General features: G+C 38.2%; 1 protein-coding gene across 6 annotated transcripts in view; it reads left to right on the forward strand.

The window, feature by feature from the left end:
* The window catches only part of FEZ2 (fasciculation and elongation protein zeta 2), a 46,690-nt gene extending 35,368 nt beyond the window's left edge, over nt 1-11,322 (forward strand). For 4 of the 6 annotated variants that reach the window (XM_087436910.1, XM_087436908.1, XM_004418145.3 and 1 more), the window contains 4 exons: nt 2,345-2,425; nt 4,631-4,706; nt 7,592-7,657; nt 10,358-11,322. In XM_087436910.1, the coding sequence (XP_087293036.1) occupies nt 2,345-2,425; nt 4,631-4,706; nt 7,592-7,657; nt 10,358-10,374 (240 nt within the window). In that variant the 3' untranslated portion in view covers nt 10,375-11,322. The remainder of the gene's footprint in view (nt 1-2,344; nt 2,426-4,630; nt 4,707-7,591; nt 7,658-10,357) is intronic. The other 2 variants (XM_087436909.1, XM_004418147.3) reach the window with 1 other exon arrangement.
* The last annotated feature ends 612 nt before the right edge of the window (nt 11,323-11,934 follow it).

Raw genomic sequence — 11,934 nt, forward strand, 5'->3', positions numbered from 1 at the left:
GATTTTCTGAGTTTATATCTAGATTTAACATGCCCATAGATAATGGAGCAACTTAATATAGAAAATAAAGTATTTTTCTTTTTGTTGCTTTTGCTTTTTTTTTAATGAGGAAGATTAGCCCTGAACTAACATCCGCTGCCAATCCACTTCTTTTTGCTGAGGAAGATTGACCCTGAGCTAACATCCATGCCCATCTTCCTCTAGTTTATATGGGACGCCACCACAGCATGGCTTGACAAGCGGTGCGTCAGTGTGCGCCCGGGATCCGAACCTGCGAATCTCAGGCCACCGAAGTGACGCACACGCACTTAACCACTACGCGACCGGGCTGGCCCCTTTCTTTGTTGCTTTCGAAAGGAAATTCATTTGATAGAAACAGTTTTTAAAAGAGGATCTGACTTGTTTATTTGAAAAGAGTTTCCCATAATTTTTATTGCAGACTCTGGAACCTAAGAAGTCATGTCTTTTGATAATCTGTTTAAAAAATGTGAACAAATTATGTGATGGCATATGAAAAATTGATAAAAATAGTTAAAACTAGCCTACTTCATCAAAAGTAATAGTTATGCTGTCAGTAAAGTAGAGTGTGTTCAGTTGAGGTGTCTTGACCAGACATTTGATTCTTGCTAAAACAAAATGGAATGCAGATCTGGGAAGGACTGGGTGGGGAGGAAGGATGATTCAGGGGGAGAGGTGTAGTTGTACAAGCTCCCACAAGATGGTCAAGTTTGGTACGGTACTCAGATTTTCAGTAGTACTACTGAGTATGTGACTGATGCAGAGGCACACAGCTCCTTCAAAGATTAAAGCTTTTGGTGTTTCTCAGCTTTTTGTTGCGAAGACTTCTTTACACTCTTAAAATTTATTGAAGACCCCAGAGAGCTTTTGTTTATATAGATTGATATTTACTATATTAGAAGTTAAAACTGATAAAATTTTTAAATATTTATTAATTCATTTAAAAGTATCAATAAGAATTCATTAATGCTTATATAAACAGCATATGTTTATGAAAAATAACTATATGTAAAAAAAATTAGTGAGAAAAATGACATTGCTATGGATTTTTGTCGATTTTGTTAATATCTAGCTTAATCAAAGACAGCTAGATTCTCAAATCTCCCATGTCTGAATTCAATCTGTCATTTGGAATATTTCACTATAAGTTATGAGGGTGAAAAAGGCAAATTATGTCTTTGTATTTCTAAGAAAATAATTTTCAGCTCGTGGGCCCCTGGAAGAGTTTCAGGGACCCCCCTGGGGGGGTTCCTGGACCACACTTTGAGAACCACTCGGCTTAATTATACATTTCTTGAGGGCAGAGACCATTGCTTTGGTGTCCTTTCTTCTATTCTTTGGAGCCCTGTAAAATACTCTTTATGTTGACTCCTCAAATGTATTTACTGATTCAACTTTCCCTTATAAAATTCCAGGGAAAGGAATTATCAGTGAATCAGGATTGAACTTCCTTTTCAGGATGCCTTTCCCCTTAATTAGTCATGCTGTGAGAATCCATCTAAGTCCTTTGACTCGGCAGCCATAGAGGTGCCACTGGACTCTTTTGACTTTGTCTGATGACATTGTAGACTGGTTACAAATCAAGATGAGTAGTTTAGGAAAAAATACTCTCTTTTCAGTACACTGAGTTCTAGGAAGTCTTGGCGGTTGCTGGGAGAAGGAAGCTAGAATTGTTTCCTAGAAACAGAGTGGAAAAGTCTTTGCAGAAGTTTTAGGGGGCCTAGCTGGCACGTGGGGCCCACTCTGCTCTCCAGGAAGCATATGTACTCTTCCAGTTTGCATTTTCTGCACCAAGGCACTGGCAGGTGGCCTGAAGAGTGAGTGGGAAGCAATAATCAGCTCTCCAAGTAACAGCATTTTCATTTGCCAAATGTTATGTTAATGTTCTCCAAATTTACGGTAGAAATATGCAAACTTAGGCTGAAAATATGCATACTGTTAGTTTTAAGTTTTCAGACTTTTGATAAAATGTAGGTAAACAATATCAAAAGGTATCTTAAAAATTATGTGCTAAATTTTGCATAAAACAAATATGTGTACAACTTACAATTGTTTGCATTGGAGCAAATTTGTTTATCAGCTACGTCAGGAAAAATCTTTATGAATATAGTAGCATAAAAGCAGTTGATTTTGCATTTGACTTGCAAAGAAGTGGAAGCAAAGACATTTTAAAAACAGCATGATTTTGTCTGCTTTATCTGAATGAGTAGTGGCATTTTCTAACTGCTTGCCTGTTTGGCACATAAGTCATAGTGGTACTCTTACTAATAGTCTTTGAACTTCTTTCTCTGTCCTTTTCTTCCGGGCCGTGTATTGCTGCCTTTAGCGCTTCAGCATGGAAGGGATCTCAAATGTCATTCAGAATGGCCTCCGCCACACCTTTGGAAATTCAGGTGGAGAGAAACAGGTGCTCGGTTATCCTTATTCTCCTCATTATCTGCTTTTTCATTCTCTGTGTAAGTGAAGGTCCTGAAAGCTGGCACTTACACTAATTTACTCAGGCTGTTGCTTCAAAGAGAGAAATGAAAGTTCATTATATTTATAGTTTTGATAATGCATAGAATTTCTCTTTAGTAAAAAGCATTTTTCAAATTGGACAATAGACTAAATGCATTCTTAATATGTGTTTTAAAGCTCCATTTTTCACTCTAAACAAATAGATATTAATGCATTGACACAATGAATTGCATGCGTAGAATATCTAGTTATGAAAATAACTAAGCTAGGAGATGCTACTCTAATTCTAAAAGTCTAGGAAACTACATCGCATTTTTGGGGGAAGAAAGCCAGACGTTAGTATCTTTTAGACTAGAGTTCTAGGTCAAAATGTCTATAGAGTATATCTTACTTTTAAATGAAATTCATGTGTTTTTAAAGGTGTATCATGTAGTCAGCCAACTCACTTGTCTGCCCAAATGGGACATGAGACATTATTTATACAAAATCATATATGGCTATAAATATACAGTCAAATGTGTTGCAATTTGCCTTTTAGTAACATTTTCGTGTAACTTAAGGAATATCATGAACGTGGGGGACATATCTGCATTGAGTGTGCTTAAACTTACCTTTCACAGTTTGAAATTTTCACTTCAAAAAGAAAGCTCTTCAATTTAGCTCTTAAGTGAAGACTGAGAAAGTGCAGAATGTAGTTTGCAGGCAGTTTATCAGAGGAAGGCATTTGAGCCGAGGGTTTTTACTGGAGATAGTTCTGTATTACTCCAGAAGGGAACTAATCGACATAAAATAATCCTTCACGCTGATGTTTGCAGCTCTTAAAGGGGCTCCACGAAGGGATGGTTGAATTTTTGTTTTATTCTGGTGCCTCTCACCTCTCTCAAATCCACAAGATGGCAAAATAACCTCCAAACTGACCCTGGACACGGGAGTGGGGCGGCAAGGCCCGAAAGTGTAGCCGGAAAGCCTGCGTGCCGAGGCGCGGCTTCCTGATGCTTCTCCAGGTTGCCTGACACACGTGCTATTGCTGAAGCCCCAGGAGGGCGTGTTCCCGGCTTTTTGTGTGTGCTTTCCACAAAGAGTTATTCTGTTATACCATTGGGCATCACCTTGGAGAAGTCTACACCAGAAAGATGGTAGCAATTAAGTTTCTTAAAGATTGAACAATACACTTTTCCTACTTTTCTGGACCTAGAGAACCAGTTATTGTTAAGTAGTTTTATCTTGCTTTTTTTATTATGAACAGGATAAAAATCACTCAGAGGATTAGGAATAGAGCTGAGATTTAGGACAGGGGCTAAATAATGGGTGGGTCTGAGGAGATTCCAAGTGAAAACCAGTGATCTCTAGATGAGCACACGCAAGCTACACTGAACTATGTCTCTTTGTTGGAGTGGTCAGAGTAGGGGAATCTGGACAATAATTTTAGATTATACCTTCATGGGACATAGTTGTAGGGCATAACTCTGAGACTTTATGAGACTTTACAGTGGTGAACTAGGCAGTTGGTCTCCATTTCAGACAAGAATCTTCATTATTCAACAGACCATTCTCTCCTTTCATTTTTCTCTTTTTCTTTAATACCTTTAAACATTTATAACTATAATAATTTAAAGTAATAATAAGAATAATAATACACTTCTAAAATTATTTGGGTAATTTGTCTATGTTGGCTTCTGGAAGAAGCTGGTGTGTGTTTTTAGAGTTGTTTTCCATGTGACCATTTTGTTCAACCAGAAAACAATGGTCTGCAACAGAATGATTTGGCTGTTGGGAATTATTTTGTTATGCAGAACTGTTACAGCTATGTTTTTAGTTTAAAATACTGTTTTAAAAATGTGTTGAAAAATACGCAAGGAGACTGTTAGATAAGACTTCACTTTAAAAATGAACAAATTAAACAAATCACCCTCAGGCCTACTCTAAAATTTTGGATTTTAGGCAAAAAAGTGGATATTTATGTTGACACTGGGCTTGTATGAAGCAGATAGAGGTGGGCAAAACATGAGCTCCAGCTGAGATAGCAAGATACCTGTTCATTACTAAAGTAGCTCATGTTTCATGTTATAAAATAGACTTTCTAGGAACTGTATCAATTTTTTGCAGATAAGGTAATTCAGATTTAAGTGACACATACTTTTTTTTAACTTGGCAGTACTTGACAACAGTCATTCCCTATGAGAAAAAACATGGACCACCATCTGTTGAAGATCTTCAAATATTAACAAAAAGTGAGCAAAGACAAAATTAAACTGTTGCCTTATTTACTTTTGCTGATTCTAGATACTGATTTTAGTTGGCTGATTTTGTTGTTGTTTATTTTTTTGTCAATTTAGGATAGTAAGTGATGGATGTCATTGTTTATTCTTTTGAAAATGAAACCGTAAATGGCTATGACATTAAACACAACACTAAATCTAGAGTTGATTTGTATTTTTCCTGCTTTTCTTTACCTTTTGAAATATTTACAAGTTGAACTTTTGGGGGAAAAAAGGTAACTTGATTTTCTATTACCTCTTGTATGTTTAAGAACATATCTACTTATCAATAAACAAGGTGCTTCATGGATCTTATATAAATATGGCTGTCAATAACTCAGTAGGAAAGATTTAGAACTGTGGCCTAAAAACCTCTCCTTTCTTAGGAATGTAGAACCCAAGGTAGTAGTTAATAGGTAAAACATAAATTGATAGTAATATTTTAAGAACATTCATTCAGCAAATATTTAATGAAGGCTTACTCTGTGCCAGGCCATGTTCTGGGCACTTGGGATGCTTTAGTGAACAAACAGGCAAAAATACTCCACCTTCAAGGGGGCTTGCATTTTAAAATAATTTGTTAGACTTGAATATACATTATATTTGAATATCTCATATGATAGCCATAAATGAGCCCTGAATTCTGGTTCTGTCCCTGTTATTTACAGGGATATCCTTGGAAGTCACTTACTCTCTCTTAGCCACAGTGAAAAATGAGGATAAAAATATTTGCTCTATTTACCTCATAGTAAATAAATTAATGTAGGTGGGATTTGGGGTAAGTCAGTTACTCAGCTTTGTTTTTCTTGAAGGGATTGAATTTGCTGATCTATTAGGTTCTTTCTAAGTTAAATGTTTGTGATAACCATTAATTAAAGAGGGAGCCAAATGAGAAAGCATCACATGAGTGGATATTGATGATGATACCTATTTTGGAAATTAAGGGCATAGAGGCATGGGTTATGGGGAGCAGAAGGAAATAAGTGTCTTATTTACAAGCTGCCTGCCTGCTAGCCTAAAGCTTTTATTCTTTTCTTTGGTGAACGACACTTTTCAAAACATTTCATACTTAAATGTGGATCAATCCAGTGATGGCAGCCAGTCTAAAATAAAGAATTAAGAGATTAACTGGGTGGCCAGCCCTCTGATTTCCAGGAGAACCCCTGAAGTTATGAGTGTCCAGGATCACACAGCAGAATGGTTAATTAGAGGGCTGGGTCTCCTGATTCCCAGGCCACTGTACTTTTTAATAATGCTAGCTTTTGGTATGTGATTTTATATAGAACTGAAAACAAAACTAAAACATGATTGGAAGCAGAAATACTGAACATAGTAGCCTTTAAGAAGGGAACATAAATATTGCCGAGAAGCCAGGAATTACTGAGAGACCTCGGCTTCTCAGATCAAGGACAAACACATACTTGGCCAAACCAAAGTCATAATTCCCACATCAAAATGTCCTTAGGCCGATTCTTAGATGATGTCTTCGTAGACTGACACAATTTGGAATCTTTGGGTGATTGAAGGCATGTATGTAGGGTGTGTGAATCAGTGTCCAAGTTAATATAGTTATGAGGACAGGATTGTTTTGAAGACAGTAGATGGAAAGATGACCTTCACTTTGAAAGTAAAAAAAGTGGTTATCTTCTGAAAACTTTGGGGAGACCCTGAGCCTCAGCTGCCACCACCTGTAGATGTTAGCCATGGGGAAGCCCAGTGGGGACAATCCCAGTGTTTATGGATGCATAGCCTTCCTTGTAAAAGCTATTAGAGGTGCAATAATAATAGTAATAAGAATTAGAATAATATTAGTTGTGTTAATAATTATAGCTAATGCTTACATATCATATATTATGTGCCAGGCACTGTTCTAAGTCCTTTACATCTGAATTAGTATCTTCATACTCACAATCAGCCTTTGAGACAGGTCTAATTATTGTTCTCATTTTCAAATGAGGAAATTGGTGCACTGAGCGATTAAGTAACTTGCTCAAAGTCCCACAACTAGGAAATGACAGAGCCAAGGTTTAACCCCAGGAAGGCTGACTTGACAGTTACACTATGTTGTCTTGTTACACGTCTGGGGAAAAATAGTGAGACTTTTTCCCCAGGATGCTCTGCAGAAAGCTTGAGTTGGCAATCACTGTGAAAGTGCAATATTCATTTGCGGTTATCTGTACCTGGGTGGTCTAGATTTTTTAACCACTATAATACTAGCTGTTTAATCTGTTTTTTCTATTTTAACTTTGCTTGGAGATAAAATTGTCAAAGATTCCCTTTAGGATGAGGCTAATTCATCCAGCTTCCTCTGTAGGATGATAGAGGGGCAGGCAGCCTGGCAGGGTGCTGCTTCATCGAAGTCTTTTCTTCACTTTAGTCTTTTCTGTAAAAGTTTCCAAGAAGACTGAGAGAGATGCTGCTTGGAGAGTAAAGCTAACTATTCATGTATCTAAGAGCTTCTCCAGCTTGTGAGATCTGCAGCACTGAAGTGTTCCTGTTCCCCAGAGCTCATAGAAGTGCACAGTATGGTCACTCGCCTTCCAGTATTTATTATGACAAAACTGAGGCTCTGTGTAAATAACCCAATTCCTCTTTCCTGCCTCCACTGTTTAGAGATTTTAAATCAGAGAAATAACTCTCAGATAACTAAATGTTCTTACCTGAATAAGGACTTATTCAAGTAAAATAAATTCTTAAGCATTTGCAGTTGTATTCCCTCATCCAGAAAATAACCAATAATTTGCATGAATTGGTCATACCATATAATTAATTAAGATCAAGGCTACAATGATTGAAATTAAATATTTTTGATCTGAATTTGAAATTGTTGCCTTTTCTTTCTCTCCTTTATTTTGCAGTTCTTCGTGCCATGAAAGAGGACAGTGAGAAAGTTCCAAGCTTGTTAACTGATTATATACTGAAAGGTGAGTTTTATAATTGTATATGTGCAATGGTTGGGAAGTTTTGATTAGTCAATAAATGCATCATCTTGCTAATAGATTAAAAAGTGACTTCTAAAGGCATTAATCTCCTTTTGTTATTAATCTCATTTGTGCAGGGTGTAGATAGATAGAAGGCTTGCTTATGCTCCCAACATTATAAATTATGGTTATATAAGATTTAACTTTTATTTGAGGTCCTGGGCTGGAAATAATTTCCACAGCTAAATTATAAACATTGAGGAAGACAGTAGGGGAAGTATTATGGAGATACTGCCATAATTATGTGAATCGCAGGTGTCGACACTGGGAGGGTTTGAGAAGGGTTGTGCCATCTTGGGGACAATAGAAAGAGAACGACAGATCAGTGAGGACGGATGAAGGAGGGAACAGTCAAATCAGTTGACAGTCCCTAAGGGAATAAGAAAGGAATTGGGGTAAGGGACAGGGAGGGGAGGGAGAAAAAGAAAGAGAATGGACTTTCATAAAGCCAGGGCAGTGAAAAACGAGCCATAAATCTTAGGAGCAAAATCAAGACCACAGAGGATGGAATAGTGACGAGGCAAAGAGATCATTTGAGAAGTTAGTGAGATCACTTACTTTGCTGAGGAAAGAGCAAAATTTAGCTGATAGAGAGGGCACTGAAGCACTTATTTATAGGCAGAACTAATACTTTTCAATGAAATTTTTTAAAAAGTAGCAGTTATTCAAGTGACAGATTTTCAAAGCATCACAAAATGTGTCCTGTAGTGTTTGATCCAGTTTTAAGAGCAATCCTCTTCTGCTAACATTCTTCTTCTTTGGATTCTCTCTCTTCTCCATCAGAGTTGTTAGCTCAGCATAAGGAAGGTTGGGATTTCTGAGATGCTGGATAACTGAGATGGGACTTTTCTTCAACCATAGCTTCATAAAGAGGGAACCTCCGTAGTGTATACTGGGAGCTCAGAGTGAATACAGTCATGCATTGCTTAACGATGGGGACACATCCTGAGAAATGCATCGCTAGGCGATTTTGTCATTGTGCGAATATCATAGAGTGTAGTTACACAAACCTAGATGGGGTAGCCTACTACACACCTACGCTCCATGGTGCTAATCTTATGAGACCACCACTGTACATGCAGTCCATTGTTGACAGAAACGTTGTGATGCGGCGCATGACTGTAGTACATAAGTATTACCTGTAAGAGACTTGACGTGGAGCCAGCCATTAGTAGGTTAACAGGGAAGTTGAAAAGACTAAATTCACATTATTGTTTTTAATAAGCTGTGTTTTTCTGATGGATGGCTTTTTCTTCCTGTTACATTCTGAATTTTTTTTTTGATACTTGACATCTTTGCTTTTGTGTTGTGCTAGCATTGATATGAAAACTGGATTGTTCTAAGGTTTGTTCCTATAGATGTGAAACAGGAATGAGATGAACATAAAGAACATGTCTTAATTTTTAATTATAGTGGGTCCCTAGGGCACTGCCTTGAGGGCCAGAGATAGAATGAGCTTCTGAAGCATTCTCTAGCTATTTATCACTTGACTGCATGGAAGAATTTTATGACCAGAGAACAGAGTGCTCTGGGGGAAAATGATTTTTAATTTTTTCCTCTGAAAACCCAGGACTGTAACTGTGACCCTATCCCGCATGCCTTAGGGAAGCATCTAGTTCTGCTCCTCACACGCAGGCCACTGGCTCCAGTGTGTGAGCCCAGGTCTGTCTATCCTGTGCTGCTTCTGATGAGCTGCTTGTGTGCGTGTGTTGTTGTTTTGTCTCAGCTTTGGATTGTGAGGACTGGGTGGAAAAGAAGCTAGGGTTCAGACTAAAGCGGTGGCCCTACAGTCCTGGAAAATGAAGAGGGGAGTGTGATGCTCAGAAGTGTTCAGATGTGTGGGAAGGTGCGGATGTGGGGTGATTTAAAATGCTCTTTTCCACCCATCCTGGAAATCCACAGTCGGTTAATGATTCCTCTTCCTCAGGGATCAAGAGTAGAAGCTTTGCCTGGGAGGGGCTATTCCTCAAGGGAGACCTCTCCTTCCCCTTTCTCGGTGGGACTTTCTCATTGTTGTTTTAACACCAGTGACCATGGCTTGGCTGCCTAAATATACCACCTTAATTTTAATGGAAAGGTGAGAAGTGAAAGAAGCTAGAAAAGTGGCCTCATTTGGCCTGAGAAAAATGGGATAGCTGCCTTATGAGCTACTTAAGCTTCTCTTTCTCACATCTGCTTAATTACCCCACTGCAGCCTGCAGCCAGCCCTGCCTTCAACAGTTGTACCAGAGGCTAGTCGTGTAGATATTGGTTCCCACTGCGCTGATCCTAGATAGGTATAATGTGTGCAGACTGGCACCCTTTGACTTCACCAGGGAGCCCGTTGGCTCTGTTACAAGCCTCATGGTATTGGGCTAACGTTATGGGCTTCTATCTCTAAGCGTACCTTAAAAGACATGGCCTTTTGGTATCTCATTTCTGGGAAATTCTAATAAATGTGTCTTGAGAACTTTTCATTGTTGGGTGTAGCCTTTTAAAACCTTTTTTAAAAGAATTGCTATTAAAGATCGTTGCAGTTAGTTCTCATTACTTAATGGTGTTTTCTTATATACATATAAAATGTATATAAAGTGTTTATATGTTTTATGTAAATGTATACAAAATATACATTTCTATTTAAAAGTTTTCTTTTTCTTTCTCTAGTTCTGTGTCCTACTTAGGGCAGCATCACTCCAGGAGCAGCTTTATCTGTGGACTACAAGCTAGATTTCCTATAGCATTATTCTGAAAGCTGGCTACCATTACCTTCCTGCTATTGGAAACTCAGCACACTTGAACTTGTGTTTGTGATTCAGTATTAATAGATCATGCCTTCACTAATTCTTTATATTATGAACCAAGAGAAATATGGCACTATTTTGAATTTTAGAGATTTCTTTTGTTAAACACTAACAATTATGGACTCTTCTCCAACTTTGTAGAGTAAGGGGGAGTAATATTAATTGTGCATGTGCAGTTATATTTTTCATTAACTGTCAGTATGCCCATTTGAGTTTTTATGGCTTTCTAGATCTAAACTGCACTGATGAACTAGGTTAAAGAATTGAGAGATTTATACTATAGCTATTCTTCAGTGATGGGAAGTCCCAGCACTGATTTTTTATAAGAGAATTGTCAGTATAAATATTACCTACCAGTATTGTCCAGAGAGACTGAAACTTAACAAACTTGGGCTGTTCTTGGAAGAAGGGACACCAGAATATGCATTATCTTGGCTTAATACTTAGCAAACGTCGAATCTGTTGGAGATGACTGATTTTAGAGGTTGCTGTGTGTTTCACCATTGTTCACACTGTAAACATTTCAGTTGCCATTCCCTTTCAGAATCTTGTATTGTTTAACTTTAGATGTTTAAATGTTTTGTTTCACGTGTCTGTGAAGAAGTGGCCTTTAAGAGGAGTTTGTATCCTTTAAGGTGCTTAAGAAACTGTATGCTGCAGCATCCAGCGCCCATTCTCATTACTGTGTTACATTTTATTCACGCCCGTGTGTTTTCCTAAAGTACTAATTCTAGAAACAGCTACTCATGGATACATCACTAGTCATGAAACACTTTTGCCAGTTCCAATCAAGTCAATGCCGTTTAATAAAAGTTGAAAAAAAAGGTAGTATATGCTTGAGCGCTTTATTTTTGGGAGTTTTGGTTGGTTGTATTTTTTATTTTTCTTCCCCTGCAGTGCTCGATTCTTCTCTTTACTGTTCCACATATTCCATACGGTGTGTGAGCTGGTGAAACCCTGATTAGCCTCATGATGCTGAGGAGGGGAGAGAGGGACTTTTCCAGATTGTGCTGAGCTGCTGTGCAATGACAGAAGAAGTCCTGCTCTTCTTGGGCGTCTGGGAGACATTCCCAACAGCTGTGGCGGCTTCCTCTCTTAGATAATAGGAGTGTAGCAAGAGTCTGTAGGACCTGCCATCAGGGATCTTTTAAAAATCCCACTGAAACATCTGTGAGCCTACAGGCCTGTCCACAGTCCTCACTCCCCTCAATACGAGGACACCAGGACTGCAAAGGCAGTGGCTCAGTTTGGAGTTTGCTGCCAGCCTCACATTTCAGCTGTTACCTAGGGACATGCGGAACTTGAGACGGTTCCTTGTTTCAGTAATGTCTTGATTGATAGTGAATATCTGGAACTTACTTATTTGCCCGTTGCCCTTGAACTGATGAAGATGCCTACTTATACAATATTAATAATTTGATCTGAATTTGTAAAAAGTAT

This window comes from Ceratotherium simum, chromosome 11, assembly GCF_057802395.1.
Source record: "Ceratotherium simum simum isolate JZ-2026a chromosome 11, ASM5780239v1, whole genome shotgun sequence".
Lineage (NCBI taxonomy): Eukaryota > Metazoa > Chordata > Mammalia > Perissodactyla > Rhinocerotidae > Ceratotherium > Ceratotherium simum.